Genomic DNA, 21,638 nt, shown 5'->3' with positions numbered 1-21,638 from the left:
GGCAGACACTTTGCATGCCCTGTCCTGTATATTTTCAGCTTACTGACATGCTTAGTAAATTTTGCAAACAGCAATTATGATGTCTCCAAAGCATCACACACCAGCAGGCATCCCAGGCTTTCTCCTATTTAAAGCTTTTGTTTTTCAGTAAAGCACCTCTATTTAGAAAATCACTTGTGTGAATCATCAAAGCCTGAGGACTTTGTGACTGAATGCTTATTAGAAGCAGAAGATCCTTAAGTACAGCCCTCAGAGGGGTTCAAAATGCCATCTAATCCATCTCCTTGCCTCCAGGCAGATTTGTAAGGAATATATTTTTTACAGCACACTTCAGAGATGATGCCATGCACGACGGCAACCTCACAACCTCCCTAGGCAACTTGTCCTAGCCTTTTGTTATCTTTACTGTTGGAAACTCTTTTCTAATTTAAAGCTGTTATTATTGGCCTGCATATATATAATATATATAATGTATCTGTGATATTATGTGTTATGCCTCTGCAGGAAACACACAACACTCAGCAGAGCAATCAAACTGGAAAATCATGACAACCATATCAATTTCCCTCCCAGAGGTTAGAAAGCAAACCCTGTATTTCCCAAGACATGACTGACTTACATGCAAGGGGGGACCTTGGTCTCTTGTGATTTTTCTAGGTCAGATGACAAAAATAATGAGTCTTAAAGGAAAGTGAGCTGGTTCTTGCTGAACCCAAGCAAGAAGGCTCACACTCAGAAGAGCTAGTGGTTCCCAGTCCTGGGAGGCTCCACCTTCTCTAATGCCACTAGAGAACAGACCAAAACCAAAACAAGGAAAAAAAGGAAGAGGATAGATGACTAAAGTTTAAAAGTCAAACCCCAAACCACTTCATCATGCAGAAGGTGTAGCTCAGAACACATTTTTTTATCTTCACAAGTGAGGAGCCCAAATGAGTATGCAGTGATTGGTGTAATTAGAAATGATGCTGAAAAGAGTCAAGACACAAAGTTGGATTATACCTTCCCCAGCGATTCTCCTGGTTGGAATTTTTGGTCATGATGAAATGAAAGGTAGGTATGAGAAATACTGATAGAGATAATTTCATGTCTGAATAGTCTTCAGAAGTTGAGACTAGTAGCTGAGTTGAATCTTTGCTGGAGCTACAGCTTCCCACCTACAGTAGTGTAGGGGACCTAGACAGACTAAAGTTGTTTTGGAAACCCTGAACCCTTTTTTATTCCTAATACAAACTTTCACCACTACTAACAATCACAAGAAATTCCTTTTCTCTTCCCTCCATCCACATTTTTTAAATGAGAAAGTAATTCTAGTTTCCCAGCATACCATTAGCACCCAACACATCGAACCCACCCAAAAGGATAAGCAGAATGAAGATCTCTATTTTCATCACTGAACACACAAGCTTTTAAAAATAACATGCTGAGGTGGGCCAAGGGGAGAAGAACTTTACCCCCCCATCCTTGCACATACGTCCCATAGTGATGCCTGCTTTTATGGCAGCGCTGGCTGCCACAGGAAGCCAAGGTTAAATACTTTAAGGTTGAATAGCCTGGCTCCCCTTGGAGCTAGCATGTGTGACCTTTAGAAGACTGTCCAAACCAGAAGCTGGTAAATATTTGTTTCTAGGAGAAACCTAAACAATTAAGAGCAAAAGGATTTATTGACTGCAGTGATTTACAGCAGTGGCCCCATGGGAGGGTGGTTTCCAGCCCCTTCTGAGTGTTTCAAAAGTGCCCATTGCACACTGTCCTGAACAAATCTGACAGTTTGGTGTCACCTTGATAACAGAATCACTGCATTTCAGTAAGTAGGAGGGACATTGTCATCAGGAGCAGTGGCCATTAGGATTGTTTAGCTGCCTGATGGCACCTTGGCTTCTAACTGCTCTTTCTGCCTTGGAAAGTCACCTGAATACTTTTGTTTCTGATGTCTCAGCTATGCCAGTTTATCCTCTTGTTTGTCTTTTCAGCTGAGAATTTCAGTACATGGGAAACCACAAATAGCCTGTAGGAACTGAAGTTCTCTGCAATATTTTTTTTCCTGGACTTAGGGCAATGTGTTGCAATTCCAGAAGCTGTAGAAATGCAGTATTTTCTCCAGTAACTCTTTTCTGAAAATAAGAGGAAGATCAGGAGAATGACTGATCTGACTAGCAGGGAAAAAAAAAAAAAAAAAACAAACCCAAGAAATCAACCTTTTTTATGAATTATTTTATTAATCATTTAATTAAACATTTCCAGAAGTTGAAGCAGTAGGAAACAATATTGCTTCTGAAGTAACCCAGGTGAGATCAGCAGGGGCATCCACATAACAGTGGTACCTGAGAACTCTGCTCCCTGAAGCATCAGTGAAGGCTGCAGAATGAGAACATCCTAGCAGAGATTATTGCTGCCCTTCCCCATCCCTGCTCAGCAGGCCTGCTCACTCCATACAAGCCACTGCCAATCTCTACAGAGCAAGAGTTAACCCATTAAAAATAAAGTGCTGTAGGTAGAAACTCACCAGACTCTTCTCTGTAGATAAGGGGCTCAGTTGCAAAGGGTCTGATATTTAAAATGGCCTTTATTCTAACAGGACCACTGGGAGTTGATTATACCCTGAATATCAGGTGAGAAAGCCAGCATATCAGGTTGAAAAATTAAGCTGAGACAGATTCCCGAGCTTCTCTGTGATAAGAAAGTTGTTTCTGCTTGTTCCAGAGTTGATGACAAAATTTCTATTGGCTTTGAAGGAACCAAAACCAGTCTCTACTTCCATATAACTCTGTAAACTTTGGGCTGAAAACACTTATTCAACCACAAGGTTCATTTGAAGAAAATTGCAAAATATAGCTCCCTGCAGAAGATCTGTTAGACTTCTAAGAGCAATTTTATATCATCAAAGGCAAATAAACCTTTCCTGCTTGGGGAAAAAAAGTTAGGTGACTTGTATGGCTTTCATATTCTGTTTATACTTTCAACTTACAGCCTCTAAATCACAGTCAAGAGTAGTAGAAATATCAGGGTGTGCAGTTTGATTGCACAGACTGTTTATTTTACATGTACAGCTGGTGCTGTACATGCACAGGATTGTGTCAAAACTGAGTGGATATGGCTATTTCAAGGTATGTCCTGAACTTGAGTGTTTTCTTTCCAGACACTGTAATCTTCAAACCCTGGAAATTATGTTATGGTGCTGATGTTGGGAAGTATGGGAGAATTTACCTAATACAATAAATTTTTTTAGAAGTTTTGACTTAGCTGGTGTAATGAAGTGCTATACCAGCAGTGCACACTATCTACCTGTATAATGACGGGCTGAAAGTCTGCCTCCAGTCTAATTTGTGAAGTTAATATTTTGACTTTTCTTTTGGTGTTTTTTGTTTTTGTTTCCTTTAGTTTTGATTTCAGTTTTTTTTTGCCAGGGCTGTAGGCATATTCATATGTTACTGTGAGCTAAATGAAGGTCCAGGCTGAGAGATTATCTACTGCTTTACATATACAAACCTAATCACCTTTTGAAATCAGGTCTCTTCTGACCACATTTGTCATTTTCACAGTGCAAATCAGGAAATTTTCTTTGTGGTAACTTGCTTGTTGGACTGTGGTTCAGCAAAGAGGAAGACTGGCAGACGATGAAGGGTAGGGAAGCCATAGTTGCACCCTTTCAATATGGTCAAGCTGGCCTAAATCACTGTATTACTGTCCTAGAATGACCTCCAGAAAATATTAATTATGTCATTACTTGTAATTAAAAAAAAAATTGAGGCATATACATTTATTTTTATTCTCTTCCTCCTTTCAATGCTAGGATATGGAATTGACATGATTGTGTGGTAGTTCCATTTAACCACATTTCTCACTGAGCCTCAGCTCTCATTAGCATCCTCCCCTTGGACATGATTCTGTTGGGATCAGAGGAGGTTCCTTGACACCAGCGCTGCTTTCTTCAATGAAGGAGGAAGGTGCAAATGGTTTTTTGTGTGTGAGGACTAAGAATTTTCTGGCAGAACTGGCATCCCGCTGAACTGTATTCCCCATCCTCACCCCCAAAGCCACTGTTTGTTTAGTGCAGGAGGAGCTTTGCCAGCCCACCCCAGACCACACGTGTGGCTGAGCAGCATTCCTGGGGAGGTGTGTGCCTGCCCGGGGGCACTGCTGGCTGCAAGGCTGGAGTGGCTTCCAAGGGCTGCTGACTTACAATGTCAGACATTCTGCTGAGATTCTGCTGAGAGATACCACCCGTGGTTCTGCAGAGATATACCACGTGCCCTGAAGGGATGGGCCACCTGGAAGACCAATGGACCAGTAAGTCTTTGCAGTATTGGCAAGGTGTGTTACTCATAGACATTTCAAAGTTTGAGTTTCCCCCAAGGGGTTTCAGGTCCATCTGTCCTCTTCACCTGCTTTTTCTTCACTTGTCTATGGTTTCCTTTCTTGGGTGTGACAGAACTAACATAGAGCAATGATTTTCCCACTTCAGGCAAAATGCAAAGGTCCCCTGAAAACTCTGCTGTTGTACCAGGAAGATGCTGCTGCACTGGTGCACACTGCTGGGGCTCAGGGCATGAGAGGTCACTCCCTTCAAGAGTCACTTATGTCAATCCTTATCCTAGAGAGATGAGACCAAAATAAACTTGCTGAATATAGAACAGCATTTCAAGCTGTTTTGGGCATACTGTGTGTTTTTTCTGTGCAGACAAACCTCCACTGCACTCCATGATGGAGTCAATATTTGCATTGTTCCTGTCATAAGAACTCCTCTAAATTAAAATTAATAAAAGTGAGCACATAGTACATTAGTTCTTGGAGAGTGCCTTTGAGATGAGGGTTTTGGCTCACTGCTATCCACAGTTTATGGGCATGCCCAGCTGGCATCTAGATCATACCAGGGAAAGAGGGGAGATAACTGAAATCCTGCATGGTCTGCTAGGACTCTGGCCTGGGCAAGAAAATTTGGCATGCACAATTTCTGTAACTACCCTAGGAATTTCTTTCAGGAATGGAATTTAGAGACTATGTCTGGTGTGGAGGGAGTTGTCTCTCTCCCATTTTGGTGAGCAGGGCCACCAGTACCTTATGCCACTATAGACTGGCTCTGAGATCAGCCTGACAAGGGACCAGAGAGGCTTGCTAGTCACACACCAGTCAGTAACTCATGAAGATTAGGGGGGTAAATGACACACATCCCATCAATGCCTTTGTCACACTCCAGTATGGCTTTACTCAGTCAGGAGTCATTGAGGGGAAGAAAAGCCCTCTAGACACCTGGGGGTTTGTCATCCATCCTTCATCCTTTGGCATGTGCAATTGATTCCAGCTGCACTTCACCCATGGGTACGCTCCCACTCTCAAACCTGAGATCTTGTGAATAAATGAAAAAGGATCAGCATGTGCAGGTGCAATCCTTTCAGTCCCAAGGATAAGCCTGAGATTTAACTTACACAACATGGGGGGACCAAGTCCAACTCACTGAGCGATGTGGTGGTGCTGCTGACAGTGATCACAACAATGATGACAATAGTGTACAGACTTTAGGAACACTTCCAGTGATCAGCTGAGTGTAGACATCAGGATCTCATTGTCCCATGCAGTAACAGCAGCTGATTGCACTGTAACCTTTACTTTGCTCACCAACAGTCCATGTCTTGGAGAACATTTGCATGAATGTGAATTAGGAAAATCAAAGAGGATGGTAGAGCTGAATCCTAATAGCTTATGTGAAAAGCACCTTGGTTGCAGAGACATGCAGCTTTACTTCAACACTGCAGCTTTACTTCATCTCTATGTTGTCCCTGTACAGGAAAATGTCAGTTTTCTCCTCTGTGGTCTCAGAGCACTGGTTGTGCCTTACATGTCTATTCCTATAAAAACTCATCCTCCTAATTACAAGTAAATGATGCAAAGATGATTGAACTGTGGGAGGCTAGTCCCCATGTCCTTATCCTTTTCTTGGACCTGAGGTGTGTATCCCAGTTGTAGGGGTTTTGTGCTGGATGCATGTATCACCATGGAGATCAGGCCAGGGTGGAGTGGGCTGTGTGCAGGGGCTGCTGTGTCCAGCCAGAGCAGAAGGGAGAGCCCAGCTCTCCTGCCATGAGAGGTCACACAGCCCAAGCTGCAGCTGTTGCCACTACATGTACCCAAGCAGACAAGGGTTGGGAACACAGCTCAACCAGCCCCAAGGTCTTTGGAGGCAGGAATGCCACATGGGGGTCAGAAATGTTCCTTTTATAGCAGGGGGACTTCCATACATGCAGAAGGGACCCATGAGCAGAGCAGCTTCAGCCAGGGCTCTACACACCCATGCTGTGCAAGGTCAGCAGCCAGAGGTGTCTGTGAGATCCCTGAGCTGGATGCAGAGGGAAGATGCCCCTGGGCAGGGGCTGCAGATCCCTCTCTGCCCCAGCAACAGCACAGGTAGCACTGTTTGCCCAGGGGTGAAAGCCAGGGCTCAATGCAGAGCATTTCTGGTGCCACCTGGCCATCACAGGAACAGATGAACCCCAAGCAGCCCTCCACCCTCAGCTGCGAGATGCTGTGAAAGCTATTAGTGCATCTGCTCTGAAATGGGCTCATTAAAATACACATTCTCCTTCATTATCCTGTGGCAGCAGTGCCTGACTCATCCCACGGCAGTTGCTCTGGAATGGGAACCCAAGTCTAAAATTTTCTAACTGGTTTTTTATTCACCAGGGAAGCTCAGGTCTAACCCACTGAGATGGCAGTGGAAGCTGGAACAGCTTCTGTCTTCATGGGAGGCAAACGAAACCTGAAAAAACAGGGAGAGGAAATAAATGAGGCACTGTCTGATTGAAAGTCTGTTATTTCCTGTTGCCTTTCACAATCTGACACGGGATGCTTTCTTGCACAGGTGTAGCTAGTGCTGGAGTAACCCAGCTGGGACACGGCCACTCCCAGCCCAGGTGTGCCAGTGGTATTTCCTCCTTTCCTCCTCTTTTTCCACAGAACACAGAAGAGTGCCACGCAGCCATGGCTTAGCAGCCATGGTCCTGCAGCAAACCAGGATCCCTGCTCTGACTCCTGACCCTACTAAACCTCTTTTCTCCCCACAGGCAGATGGAGCCTTGCACTCAAAGCTTCTGCTGCCAGCACTGTCCCCAGACACAGACCCCTCTGAGGTGGCACATGGATGGGTACAGGGTTCTGGGGCTTTGCAGAACTCCTCTGACAGGCTGGGGGAGGCACTGCCCTGTGCTGCCTTCCTGCTCCCCCAGCTCACAGGGACAGTGTCCTCTGGGCACCACTGGGACAGTGCTCAAAGCCACGGGCAGCCCCAGCCTCCCCTGCCAGAATGGAAACCTCACAGCCTCAGCCCACCCCATGCGAGCTGGGAACCTTCTCTTTTGCTTTTATACACAGACATGATCTCACCAGACACTGCATGAAAATTCCTCCCTCTTACTGTTTTGCTCTTAAGGACTGCTTTCCTGGGCTAAACATCCTTTGCTTTAAATAGATGTGCTGACCCAAATACTACTGTGAATGATTATTCAAGGATGAAGAACAGACTGTAGTCCAAAGATTTTTACAAGACAACTTAAATCAATATGATCTTTCTGATTAGCACTTCTAGGAAGTGTTGGCTATACTCATTTCTTGGCTCATTTTGCTGTTATTTGTTCATGCAGTACATTATCAAGCATCTGAAATATCTAATCTGTTGTCTTCTGGACTGCACTAATTTCTTTTGGAACAAAATGTAGCCTTGTAATCCTGTGCTGTGGATTTTTATAACAAATATTTTACAGTAAGCCACTTGTTAGTAATGAGCCTAGTACCACTTGCACAACTCTTTTTATAATCTTTCCCCTTAAAAAAAAAAATTGCAACATTTAAAATAATAATTAAATTGTTTATTAACTGATGTCCTACTTGAAATATTAAACTGAACATGGCATTGCAACTTGGGCCATTTTTCAATTTTGTATAGCAAAAAACCTCTGCATGTGTGGAAGCCAGCATTTTTCACAGCACACATCTGAATGTTTTTTTTATTTCAGACTGCCTACTGTAATAGAGCAATCACTTCAACAGAAAATATGCTGAAAGCCTGAAATCTAAATCTAATTTAAAGTTTAAATGATGCACATGATTAAAAATGTATTATCTATTCCAAACAAACCAGCATCATTGAAACACTAATATTTCCCTAATTTTAAGCACCATCTAGTGAGTGAAACATTAGATCTGATCTTCCAAATTATACCCAAGGAAAATAAGATCCTGGTTTGAACTGCATCCTGCTTAGTGCTAGGTCTCATGCTGGGATTTGTAAGTCAGCTGTTTAGTCACCGTCTGTTCTCTTCCTAATGGACATTAAATATTCTTCCAAAGGTGCTGGAGACCTGAGCTTCTGCAGGAAGATAATTTGTTTGTTGACAAAGGAGGGTCTTGGCTGAGCAGGCTCCCTAGTTAGACAAGGCTAACTGCCTGGAAGTGAAGCAGGGAAAAATCTCATTTTGATAATGATTTTTTTTTTTTAATCACTCCAGAGCAAGGGACTGGAAAGGATGTGATATTATTTCAATTATAAGCCAAATAAAAAAAAAATCTCCAGGCAAATAAACAGCTTTATAAGGATCATGATTCTTACTACTTTCATTAGCTGGCTTGCCATGAAGATGAAGTAGGTCTGAGAGAGAATAGCACAGCAAATCTGCATACAATTATGGGACCTTCTTACCTGGCACTGGTGTTAAATCAGTTCAGTTCAGTCAGTGTCAGCAGCTGACCTGTATAAACAGCCACCCACAGCTGGAATTCATTCGGAGAGCAAGTGATGCACACCTGGTTGGGTTACCATGGAATCACTCTGGGCACAGGCAGGGATGCTCAGACTGAGCCTGGTTTGGCCTCTCTCAAATTACAGAGCTTGTGGCTGGAGCTGTACTGGTACTTTACACATTCCAGCCAAACTGGTGCTGGGGGTGAGGAAAAGGCACATTGCCTTTGACTGGAGTGCATCACTTGGGAGGCAGGAGTGTCATATGGGGATCAGAAATAATTCCTTGGCTGCTGCTGGTAACAGCCTCAGCTGGCCAAGCCATACATTTGACCTCTTTCTGGTACACCTGGATCTGGGGGAGGTAGGATTGATCTGTGTGTCCTTGGTGCCAGCTGCCCTGTGGTACCAGCCCTTCAGCAGTGCCCTGGGGCTGGGGACCCCGGCCCGCAGCAGAGCAGCCTGGTTCTGTGCACGGGTCTCTGCCGCTGCTGCATCCCCAGCCCCCTCCAGCCACTGCCCACCTCTGCTGTGCTACATCTGCTTGGGAGTCACACAGTGAGGGAGGCTGACAACCTGGCCTGGGCCACAGAGGCCCCTCTGCTGTTCTGTTTTGGGTTTTTCCCATTTCTCCCTGTGCATCACTTCTGGCTGTGTCAGAGCAGCCATGGCAGCACAGCCTAAGGGCTGGTGGAAGACAAGGACTGTTGACTTGCACCTCAGGCTCCAGGGAAATTGTGATGTGCAGTGCCCACCTGCTATTTCAAAATAGGGGAGATTTATCTGCACCTTGTGTTATAGAAATCTGGTACCTGGTGGGGTTTAACTGGGGAAAGCAGCAACTCTAGGAGTGGGAGCATTTAAGGCCTGGTCCCTCGTCACCAGGACTCCTGACTGCCGAGGGGTGACAGAGGTTCCTGGTCTTTGGTCTCTACTTCTACTTGGAATCAACCGCACAGTTTCACTAACGCCTGAAATACCTTAGAGTTGTCCCAACTTGGACATTGGCAAAACTGCTGCGAAAAAGAAAAAAGCATCCCTTTTCTTCTTCATCCCTACTGCCCATACATGTTGTGTTGCTAGCAAAGAGCAAGATCTTTTAGCAAGATCCTGATTTGTGGTCTATAATGTCATGATGGAAAGTGGATTCAAGCAGGAAATCAATTTTCACAGCTATATAGCAACAAAAAAAAAATAATGTTTTTGGAGTCCTTCCCCACAAACAGAGCAGAGCATGTGTAGGTATCAGTCTGTTTAGCAAGACAGTTTAAGCTCACTGGAACAGTCACACAGCATGCACAGTCCATATTAGGATCCAGTCAGGTCCAAACACAGCTACAGGGATAAGCCAGAATTTCATGACATCACATAAACAAATATAAACAAATACAGTAAAAATGCTTTACCTTGGGCTTAAGCAAAAAGCGATATTTTCCAGTCCTGTGGGATCCTTCTCTGCTCCCAAGTCTGCTGGCTCACAGTGCAGCAAAATGATCAGGCATTTATCAACCCTGGCAAGGTCTGCAAGTCCTGATGGTGTTAGATTTGGAAAGAAAGGCGTCGGGAGGAGATTCCTGAACACCTTCACCCAGAGTTACGCAGGGAAAAAAAAAAGAAATAAAAGCAAGCTTTAAGAGGTCAGAATGCGTAGCCTACCCAGAGCTGCTATTCCTGGTAGAAATTAGACCCTGAAGTGCCCAGGTGAAAATCAGGGATAATCCCTGTATAAGTGCTTCTAATTGGGACAAACTGAAAGTGAGAAAGTTGAGCAAGACAGTGCTGGCCCACCCCTGGGGGCTCCGGGCTTGTTCCCAGCTGGTAACTGAGAGCACAATTATGCAAAGCCTCCTCTATAAACAGAATTTGGTTTATTATGGCCGAACTGGGGGAATCTATTTTTGTCACCACTTTGTGCAAATATGTTACCCTTGTCATTTCCAGCCAGGTCATTCCAAGTCAGCTGCTTTGGCTGTGGCTGCCACTGGAAGCTCCTCTGCCTGCCCAGTCCCTGGCCCCATTTCTCGCCCGCCCGGGGTTGGCTCCCAGGCGAGGGGGACGAGGGGATGAGCCTGTGGCTATTCTGGTAGCTGTGAGCTATGGAGGGGTCACGTGAAGCAAAGAGCCAGAAATGCATGTCAAATCGAACCAGTGACTAATCACGGTATTTTGGTTGTCTTAGTGGCTGCCGGGGAAAGATTTATGGGCTCAGAAAATCTTCCCGTAATAATCCCTGGGTGCTGATTTGATCTCCGGCTGAGGCTTCCCAGGACCGTGTGGAAAGAGGACGGAAAGGGGGCTGCTGTCCCAGGGGTGGTGACGTCTAACTGATCAGAGTTCAAAATACAAACAAGAGGAGAAAAGTCAGCGCTCTCTTCTCATCTGTGTCTGCTCAGAGCCACGCGCTGGCAGCCAGAGAGGATCCCTTTGGTCTGCCCGTGGAGCAAGAAGGGTCGGGGGCGACGGCTGAGCAGACACGAAGGGCCATTTATTGGGACCATCACCTAGCTCCCTCATCTGTCACCTGATGGCCAGCCAGGCAAGTGCTCAGCACAGCTGTGGACCCTTCATCCTTGCACAACTTGTGGAGGCGAGAAAAGTAAGCATCCTACAGCTGATATACATTCAGCTATTTTCTCTATAAAGGAATGAATTGAATTCACTACAAATCTACTAACTGTCCCCCTATGCCAGGGAAGAGACTGACTTGTTTTTTTTGGGTTGGGCTTTTCTCTAACAGCTGGAAGTCTGCTGGGCATTCAAGCAATGGCTGTTGAGTAAGGCAGCTGTTTCAATATCTAATTGCATTTTAGCTCTAATAGCTCAAGGGAAAAGCATTGCATTGTCTGCCATGAGCTACTTCCTGTCCTACTGCAAAGCACACTGCACTGCCGTGCTCGCCCAATACCAGAGCCTGAGATCAGAGGGCTTTCTCTGTGACATTTTGCTGAAAGTGAAAGAAAACGAGTTTCCTGCACACAAGTCCTTGTTAGCATGCTCCAGCGACTACTTCCGAGCCATGTTCAAAAGTTATACCCAAGAGTCTAAAGCCAGTGTCATTCACCTACAAGTTGTCTCACCCACTGGGCTCCAGCACATCCTGGATTTCATTTACACATCCTTGCTGCCCCTTTCCTTTGAAAGCCTGGAGGATACCTTGGAAGCTGCAAGCTACTTGCAAGTGACTGATGCTATCGGCTTGTGCAATCAGTACTTAGTTAACAATCTTGCCTTGGAAAACTGCTGCTACTCTGCCAATGTGGCCAGGAAGTTCTACCTGCCAGATGCCCTAGCAGCTGCAGAAAAATACATTATCAAAAATGTCTGGAAGCTGCTAGACTTGGATTTGTCGGGACTCCTTGAGCTGAACTTCAGGTCTTTGCTAGCAGTGATTCAGTCACCAGATCTCCCCATGGTGGAAGAATGCCGCCTGTTGAATCTTGTCCTGTTGTGGTTGAAGCAGGATAAATCCAGGCTGGATCATGCAAGCAGCCTTTTAGAGCACATAAGATATGGTCTCATCCCAGTGGAAGAGCTGAGAAAAACCTACACACAGTCAGAAGTGTCCCTCTCAGCAGGTATTAAGTGCATGATCATAAAAGCAATAAATTATCACACATCTGTATTCAAACAGCCTGTCCTGCAGGATAAGTCCACCACACTGAGGAACGAAAAAACTCGGATCATTCTGCTGGGGGGAGGCACAGCAAGCGAGGAGCTCGTCACCGACGTGGTGGCCTTCGATGTTTACAATCACAAATGGCGAACCCTCACGCAGCTGCAGGACAGGCTGCAGAACCACAGCGTGTGTGTGGTGGGGAACTTCCTCTATGTCCTGGGTGGGGAAATACAAAGTGGTATCCTGGGTGATGCTAAAATTGGAAAGACCTTATTGGTTACAAACAAGGTCCATCGGTATGATCCAAGATTTAACGCATGGACCCAAATCACAGGCATGCTGGAAAAGAGATGCCAGTTTTCTTGCTGTGTCCTAGGCAAGGATATCTTTGCCATTGGTGGAAGGGGTGAGGACGGGTTGCTGCATTCATCTGTGGAAGTCTATGACATCAGCAGGGATAGATGGACCAAGGCCAGGGAATTGCCATGCAGGATACATGGTCATGCCAGTGCTGTTTGCAAGAACACCATATACATCTCTGGGGGTAAGTACTCGGCCCCAGCCAGCACAAGCAATGACGTTTATTCTCTGAGCTCACTGGAAGGGCAGTGGGTGAAACGTGCCCCAATGAGCATTGCTCGGTTTGGGCATCAGATGGCAACAATCAGGGGATCCATTTTTACCTTTCTGGGACTATATGAACCTTTCTCTGAAATAGAAAGGTATGACCCGGATCAAAACCAATGGACTCGGTTGAAACCACTGGTCTACGATCGATTCTCCTATGGCCTGGCAGTGGTAGAGGAGACAGCTCTTCTTATTGGGGGAAAGAAATGGCAAAACTCGCTGGAGGTGTCCACACAAGACGTGGTTGGCTATGACATCGACAACGATGGCTGGGAAGAGATCTGCAAGGCCCCTCTGCCGTGGTGTGGGCTGCAGTGCGCCGTGCTCCAGCTCTCCGAGGTGCCCGAGGAGCAGGACAGCGACAGCCACCAGAAGAAGCTGCCCAACTGCTGAGCTCCCATGCTGAGGAATATCCATCCCAGGAGATGAGCGAGCAGGACGGTCCTGGAGAAGAAGAAAATTGCAGTGGCTCTGAATGTGACAGTGGAACCTTTGCTTGGATAAGCCAAACGCTTGGTGGAAACAGGCAAAAAAATCTGGCTCCAACACAGGAAACACATAGAGGATTTATAAAGCTCGAAGCTGATCTCACTGAGCAAGGATGTAGCAAGTAGCATGCTTAGAGGTGATGAGTGAGAATTGTAATCCTTGACTTTTGGATAATACCTAGATAGCAATTAGTAGGTGTTGCAAGTGGGATTTTTCAAATATTAAAAAATATAATCCGTCTTTTCTGTTTTCTTAATCAGAGGTAATTTTCCCGGCTGGTAAGTGCTATTGAGTTTTTATGCTATGGCTAAGCAAAAGGAAAGAGAGCTGTATAAAGACTAGAAAATTGATGCCTATAAGAATTAGTAGCAAGTATTGCCACGGAAAAGGTATTACTTGATATACTGCTTACTAGGCAAGAATGTCTTAGCTAACCAGCATGAAATTACTGGACAGAAAGCATGGACTTTTCACTGCGTAGACTCAGCTACCACTGAAAGTTAAAACAGTGTTTGTTTGATAGAAGCCATTGCTCTCTCAGTGGCCTTTGTTGTAGAACACCTTCCAGATGTTTATTGGGTATTATTTTAGAGATGCACGCTACTGGTGATGTGCATTTATTTTGTGTCCAAACCCTGTGTTAGCTTAGATGGCCAGAGCTGAGTGGGTATCCCTATCCTGAGCCTCCAAGAAGCTTCTTACAGGAGTAACAGGATGTTACTGATGCCTTGGCATTTACCTTGGCACCACACGCTGTTTTATCACACCTGTTCCTAAGGGTAAAATGCTTCATTGCTGTTGAACTGCTACGAGAGAACCCTGCAGTCATAAAAGGTTTACTTTCATCAAAGAGTACAAAGGGGAGGGAGGTAACTGAAGGCTTTCAGAAGTCTTTACTCAGTGTCTGCCTACATACAAACCAGCAATAGTGTCACTCCCTTTTGGCCACACTGGCAGTGTTTGAAGTCACACTGGGGCACTTTAAGATACATGGATATGTGAAATGCAGACAAAATGGTCAGATGCCACAGAATCAGTCTGGTATGGAGTAAAGTGAATCTTGACCCATAAATGTTCATTTAAAAGCTAAATTTATTGTACTTCATTTTACAGTGTTCCCTTTCTAGGCTGAGAGTTAATACAATAAAAATATATATAGAAGAACATTTAATAGTCTTAAAAGAAGGCAGCACAATGGAGAGGACACATGTTCTTTGTCACTAGACTAGCTTAAAAAACTGTAATGTTTAATTTTCACCTTTAAAGCAATCAAGCTAACTTTACTAATGTAAAGTGCAGGCAGAATGGCTGTTGCATAGCAACAGATCTAATTCTTCTGAACTGCCTTGGTTTTGACAAGGAATCAACTACACAATGTGCATATACATCCATCAGATATAAAGAGTTTTTCATATGAATATATTTACTTTTGGTCCAGTAAAACAATAGCAAGAGAATCTAAATGCTTGGAACAATAGCACAATCCATTTCAAGTCAAGCATTTTTAAAGAGAAATTTACAAAAACCTCACAAATTTAATATACAAGTCAGTACCCATGCAGTAAATAAATGTCCAGTTTATACAAACAATATTCTTCTAATAGTACAAATCTTACACTGGATCCAGAATTCTATACAAACGTTAGTACATGATTTGTCATCCAGACAACTTGAATATAGGATTACTGAAAATGGGCTACAGAAAGGCCACTCTTCTGTACAGTTGTGCAAAATCTGCAGAACATTTGCAATCTAAACCCAATAACAAGGTAGAAAACGAGGGCTAGAAAGAGGAAAAGAAAGAAAAAGGGGAGCAAGAGAGAAAAAGGGGAGAGAAAGAGAGAAAGAGAGAAAGAAAGAAAGAAAGAAAGAAAGAAAGAAAGAAAGAAAGAAAGAAAGAAAGAAAAGTCTGTCCATTCTTTCCTTCATCCCTTCATGGATATAACTGCCAGGAAATATCAGAGTTCATAAAGTTTAAAGTACATTCACTGAGCTGTACAGGCAATAGTCTCAAGTTGGTTAAGAGTACAACTCACTAAAGTATAAAGGAGGCTTCTTCTTTCCACATGAGCATTATTAAATCATGTCATGAGTTCTAACTTATGCAGCAAAATACTGAAGAGCAGCAGAAATATTTTGTCATGCTCTTAACATTTTTCAAAACCAAGTCCATAAAAAGTAAATATATGATTTAAGAGTTCCCTCCCACTTTTATTTCAGGCATGTGCCTAACTCTAAGGCGCTATTTCCCCTCATATTCACTGGGTTGTCTTCAGCAGATAACAAATCTCATGGAAGTTTACAAGATTTTAATTGGCTTGTGAACTCAGCAGAAGCCAGAGACATCCCTTCCCCTTCAAAAGCAAACCAGAGTCCTTTTTACTCCTCGGTTATTTTTCAGGTTCCGTGCTCAGTTCTGCTCTCATCACACATTATCCCTGCATACAATACAGCCAAATTTCACAGCTCAGAAAACACATAGGAAACTACTTGAAAAATCCTATTCACTCCTTTTCTATTGTGGGAATCTTCAAAGCATCTCAGATTTGAAGCATTTCATTGGAAACTTTTTCCACTGCTGCTGTTCTGGTCTAAAGAAACGCTGCTACCAATGATGTTGAAAGTCTATATTTTCTCTTTTGCAAAATCTGCACATTATACTGATACCTTCAGTGCAAAAGCTTCATCAATCACAGTACCGTGACTTTTTTTTTTTTTTTTTTTTTTTGGTAAATCAACCTAATGTGATTAAGAGACAACACACAATTCGGTCTTAATTATAATACAAACCAGCATCCCTTCGCACTGGTGGTAAACCTAAGCAACAGGCTTTAAAAAAAGCACAAGGAAATAAGACCTAACCTTTTGACACTTAAACTCACATTAGTCATTTTTTGTCTGCCGATTTTCACCCTTTTATGTGTTTGACAAAACTGAAACACAGCCACTGCATTACACCTTTTCCCTGTTATTTAAGAAAAATCCTAGAGTTTCTCATGGAATATAAAAATTGGTTTTCTCCCACCACCAAAACAGTACCTGCACTCCAAAAATGCAATGCAATACTGGAATTATAAAATATCATTGTAAAACTGACCTTTGATAACAAAAGCTTTACAGCATGTAGAACTTCCTGCATGAAGGCCACAGTCTTCCAAAAATGCTTTTAAATCCTTTTCTTCAATAGGTAAAGATCATGTTTTATAATTCAGAGAAGGTAAACACAAGCAGAGCAATGGTAGCATATAAAATATACAAATCCTCATTAAAGAAGTGGTGTTGTTGACCATTGAAGGTTTCACACAGCTGAGTAACATTAAAATATAATTTACTAGTGCTCTCACATATTGATATAAAAACTACTTTATGCACTTAAGTAAAGGGCTGGGGTGTAGCAAATGGACAAAAAGAGGGACTTTCATACATGTGTTTCTATGTAAGAGTGAGTGTGTGCTAGCGAGGCTATAAGTGCTTCAACCTCAGACGAGCCATTAACAGAGTCCCTCCGGGGGCTGCTTTCATAGATGTTCATGAAGAGATCAAGGTACATTTGTTTCCATTCTTGAAAGTCTCTAGACGTCAAGGCTGGATTATCCAGAACTTTATCTATAATGGCTACTTCTCCTTCCCTGGCCTGTGAGAGAAAAGGAACAAGCAAAGAGTTAATGCAAGTGATGAGTCACTGACAAAATCAGTCACTGGGTGGAAGCAGAGAATGGAGGGTACAACTCAAGCCTCAGACCCCGAAAGCACAGGGACTATCTGATCTATGAGCACTCACACACTGGAGCCCTTTCTACAGGGTGTTCCACATTCCCCTGTGGGACTTGGGCTTCCCTCACCTTGTCCAGAACCCTCAGTAAGAGTTCCTATTCCCCCACATGCCCCATCGTTCAGCCCCAGAAAAAGCAAGCCCTGCCCTGTTTACTATTAGCTGCTCGCATTTCTCAGGATGGGTTTCACACAACAAAGTGCCATCTGTTTGCTCTTGATAGATCAGAAATACTGTGTGGGTGTGTGGGACACAGCAGAGCTGCACCTCCTTATAGGCTTGTCATGGGGGCACCTGAGCTCTGCATTGCAAAGGCTTGTGCAAGAGTCCCACGGGAACGACAGCTCATCCTCACTACAGATCTACTGCATGCCATGGGCTGGCTGGCTGCAACCTCTTCTACCACTGACGTGGCAAAGAGAAGGCAGAAAAAGGGTAAATATAACATTGTTGGTGCCTCCTTATGCGCCGTGGAAACAGGGGAAGTGACTGTACCATAAACCCTCTCTGGTGATGGAAACACAGCTAACACACACCTGTGGTTTCCAGCACTGCTCCTCAGCACAGGAATGGCACAGCCATCAGCAATCTCCCCTCCAACCTCCCTGCAAGATGGGTTTCACACTCCTCATGGCTAACTCACATTTTCCATGGCCATACTGGGAGTATGTTAGATCCTTCTGGGTAGCATGGCAAGGGGAAATATGAAGCTGGGTATGATGGGACAGTTCAGAAGGGTCAGAGACATCTTCCATAAGCAGTGCTTTCATTGCTGTGCAAACAACAGCAAATTAACACTACCTGCTAGAATACTCATTTCCAGAAAGAGAGGGCAAGCTGAGAACAAGCTGTGGAAAAGAAATCATGGGAATTCCTGATCACCAGATCTCTGCTTGAGCTGCCATAACTTATTTCTCACAGATCGTGGCTGGTCCCACACCTCTGTGCTACCAGCCAGGCAGCCCACACTCAATGACAGGAGAATGATTTTGCGTTATCACAAGACAGAGAGCACAGGGGTCTTCATTAATGACTTAGGCTATCAAGAGCCAGAAGCAATTTGGAGGACTGTCTCTGGATATTATTATGTAGGATAAAATTCAAAGAGAGTTCAGAACATCAGTGCCAACAGGCCAGTGCAATTGGCTGCATTCAGGAAAGAGAAATCATAGGCACTGATAAAAAGAAAGACTAATTGATTAGGTAACAGCAGTTACTGGTTGATACAATTGCCAATAGTAGGCAGAGGTGGAGCTCTGGGCTGCAATGCAGCCAGTCACAAGTTACCATGAGGTCACTGCAAACCAAGCATGTTTCCTGCTCTATGCAGAAAACATCAATTACCTGCTCCTTGCTGCCATTTCATTTTCCATTATTGGTCTCATGTACATAAGAATGATTTACACCAATCACAGTCCAAACAAGAGTGCTGACAGGCTTAGAAAATATGGCTCATGGACAGAGAACAAAAAAATTGTGTTTGCTTGGTCCAAAGGAAAGAAGTTCCAGAGAAGCACAAAACCACGCACCTGCTGGATCAAGAGGCTGCAGTGTTTTTTGGACTTGCCTTAAGGAAAGCAGTTTAATTTGCAGGAAGCCACTGGTATAATTAATCTCAGGTATCAATAACCACTAACAGAGACAATTGAGCATGGCAGCAGGCTGCTGGTGCTGACCCACAGCTGCGGTGTGTCACCCCACTGTGGTACAAACCCACAGCTACAGCATGAACCTCCTGCCATCCTGACGTGTGGGAGAGCACTTGTTATTTGGTTTTGTTTCGGATTCTCATGCTTGTAGAAGTCATGGACAGCTGTGAATGTTGCCCTTTTTTGCCAGCCTTCAATCCTGCAAAGACTCGCATACCAAGATAATAATGCACGTTGCCTTCAAGGAGATGACACAGTACGGAAAGTTAAGCACATGTAGGATTTCTTTTCAGGATGGGAGCCCCACAGCATGAAAATAATATTGTCTAAATGCTTCTCTAGGTGATAGAAAACTAAATTAATTAATGTTTATAAAGCCCTCTTTGATGAAAGCTGTTACAAAATGCACTGTACAATTATCTGGTGGCTTAAAATGTGGTAATTTAATATAGTTAACAGGGTCCCTGAGGACATCCAGCATATTGTTTGCTGAAATCTCTATCAGGGCACAACTGAAACTGCTGTAACAAACAAAGGAAGCTGACAAGGAGGCTAAAAGAGCTGTAGTACATTTAAAGTAACCATATAAATTTTCAAATCTATCATTATCACTACTTATTTAATCAATCTTACTGATTACATACAATGATCCTATCAGTTTACACAGAAAGCAAGCACACAGTTTCCTCCTGGACAAGCACATCAATTAGAAAACAGTCAAGTGTTGCAAGAGATACTGTTCCCTTCTAAACGCTGGCTTTGTTTAACTTTAGACTTTGGCAATTACAAAGTGAATGTGTTTTGGTAAATCAAAATGTTCAGGAACAAAAAAGGGATTAAGGTTTCCTCCAATAATTTGGTGTCAACTTCTGTTAAACTAGCTGGAGGAGGAGCAGCTGACTGAGATTAAATACAAGAAAATAAAGAAACTAAAACTGATCCCCTCACTTTGACTGCTCCCCCAGGCACATTTTTCCTCTTCTTTTCAAGCAGTGTCTCCCTTGTTTGCACGCTGGGCTCAGCCTGGACTCCAGCTGCACACAATAATCTCTTATTACAATACAGCCTGGTCCATCCCTGGGACAGGATTTTTCCTCCCTGTTTTATCTCACCTTTAAAGTGCTTTTCAGAATTCGCAGCTGGTGCAGTTTTTCATTGACTACTGGATCGCTACATCTCTTTATAAAAGATTTCTTATACTCCAGCTTAGTGGAAATCCGGTGTTCTCCTAAAGGAGACAGGCTGGCCTGCTCCAAGGCTCTGTACAAGTCTTGCAAGGAGTCTGCTGTTTTTTCCTCTATAGTTTCAACTGTAATGAGACAAAGGGGAAAACAAAAAAGGAGGAAGAAATAGAGAAAGCAACAATGTATCATTAATGTGATTACATGAAGACCTATCAAAAACCTTTGCCAAATGTTTAAAAGGTTTAACTAGACCATAAACAGAATATTTCACACCTCCTAAGTTCCAGAAAAGAGCGGGGCTACTGCTCCTTCTTGCTATTGCCTTCACAAGAAAGGGAGAAAAACTTTCAAGATTGTAAAATCTTGACATGCAGAGAAAGAGGAAAAAAAGAGAAATAGTGCAAGGTGCAGTAATGTTAGAGTGACTTACTACCAGAAATCAGATTTCTGGTACTGCAGTTACATAGTTCTGGTGACTTCCTTGTTACAAGCAGAGGAAGCCCTGGAAGCATCCTGCTAAGGAGCCCACCAGGGATCACATCTCAGACTGAAGTGCTGATAGCAGCACTCAAGAATATGTGATGGTGGCCCTGGAATGACATGTCCTGAGAAAGTCCACTTATTTTTGTCCCTTATTTTTGATACTCAGTGGTGTTGTCCAATAGTCAGTAATGCTGTCACTTATGCTGGTCTGTTACTTTACTATTACCTCATGGTTCAGCAGCAAACTGGAGACTAAACATAAGAGCACAACCATGACCTGGCAGCATGGCAAACCAAAACAGAGCTGTTTGCATTATAGTTTGGTTAAAAAAAAATCAATATTTATTATGTACTATGTCAAAATACAGAAATATGAGAAGTATTTATTTATTACAGGTTTAAAATACTTGTTCTAACTAGTACTGAAAGCATTTAAAAAGAAAAAAATAGAAGAAAAAAATAAAGGTTTTGCTTCTTTAAAAATAAAACCAAGCAAAAGCTGGGCATGAACTCTGATATGAGCATTTGAAATGCTTCATTTAGAAAACTTCAACCTTCCAGACAATGTTTCCCCCAGAGGAAACTCTTCGGTGACTCCGTACAAGCTTTGCAGGCACCAGTGCAGTCAGGATTAGCAGAGTGGGGATCAGGATTAGCCAGGGCAGCCCTTGGGACAGTGTTTGCTGTCCCTTAGCTCTGTCCCTGCTGCCCCTTGCACACTGGCACGCGTTCATGCGACACCCAGACTGGCTGTCCGTGGCCTCCTGGCTGCTCGCAGAGCCCTCGGGATCCCCCAGGCAAGGATCCTCCTTGGCTTGCACAGTGCTGCCTGTTCTCCTGGCTCAAGGTGCCTGTGTCCTCCAGAGGCTTTCCTAGAAGCTCTTGCAGGAAGGCTGCTTGGTTCCAAGCATTAGCTTTACCCTGTGACTGACCCTGCTCCAAGACAGCCATTTCTGCTGGCTGGAATTGCCACATAAAGAAGCACCCTTCAGTAAAGAACCACAGTGTCCTCAGGTGATTAGTGGTTTTTTTAATGAGTCACCAAGAGAGAAGACAGTTTGTGTTTAGAAGTGACATTTTTAGTCCATCAAGA

At 43.8% G+C, this 21,638-nt stretch overlaps 2 protein-coding genes across 3 annotated transcripts in view; one reads left to right on the top strand and one right to left on the bottom strand.

The window, feature by feature from the left end:
- The first annotated feature begins 10,867 nt into the window (after positions 1–10,867).
- Positions 10,868–13,697, top strand: KLHL34 (kelch like family member 34). The gene is made up of 2 exons (XM_041472379.1): positions 10,868–11,321; positions 11,463–13,697. Exons 1-2 carry the CDS (start codon positions 11,250–11,252, stop codon positions 13,359–13,361), a joined length of 1,971 nt encoding a protein of 656 aa, XP_041328313.1. The 5' UTR covers positions 10,868–11,249; the 3' UTR covers positions 13,362–13,697.
- An 834-nt stretch (positions 13,698–14,531) lies between these two features.
- The window catches only part of CNKSR2 (connector enhancer of kinase suppressor of Ras 2), a 205,671-nt gene continuing 198,564 nt past the window's right edge, over positions 14,532–21,638 (bottom strand). For both annotated transcript variants that reach the window (XM_041472375.1, XM_041472376.1), the window contains 2 exons: positions 19,991–20,187; positions 14,532–17,091 (listed from right to left, as the gene is read on the bottom strand). In XM_041472375.1, coding sequence (XP_041328309.1) covers positions 16,876–17,091; positions 19,991–20,187 — 413 coding nt within the window. In that variant the 3' untranslated portion in view covers positions 14,532–16,875. The remainder of the gene's footprint in view (positions 17,092–19,990; positions 20,188–21,638) is intronic.

Source organism: Pyrgilauda ruficollis, unplaced genomic scaffold (assembly GCF_017590135.1).
Source record: "Pyrgilauda ruficollis isolate IOZ18807 unplaced genomic scaffold, ASM1759013v1 scaffold29, whole genome shotgun sequence".
In the NCBI taxonomy this organism is placed as follows: Eukaryota; Metazoa; Chordata; class Aves; order Passeriformes; family Passeridae; genus Pyrgilauda; species Pyrgilauda ruficollis.
The sequence above is the reverse complement of the archived record's forward strand: the minus strand, read 5'-3'. Positions and strand labels throughout refer to the sequence as shown.

Excerpts from the sequence above, each read along its gene's own strand:
- KLHL34 (XM_041472379.1), top strand. The coding sequence starts at position 11,250 with ATGGCCAGCCAGGCAAGTGCTCAGCACAGCTGTGGACCCTTCATCCTT. Across the intron at positions 11,322-11,462 it reads AACTTGTGGAGGCGAGAAAA|CTGGAAGTCTGCTGGGCATT; the intron begins GTAAGCATCCTA and ends TTTCTCTAACAG.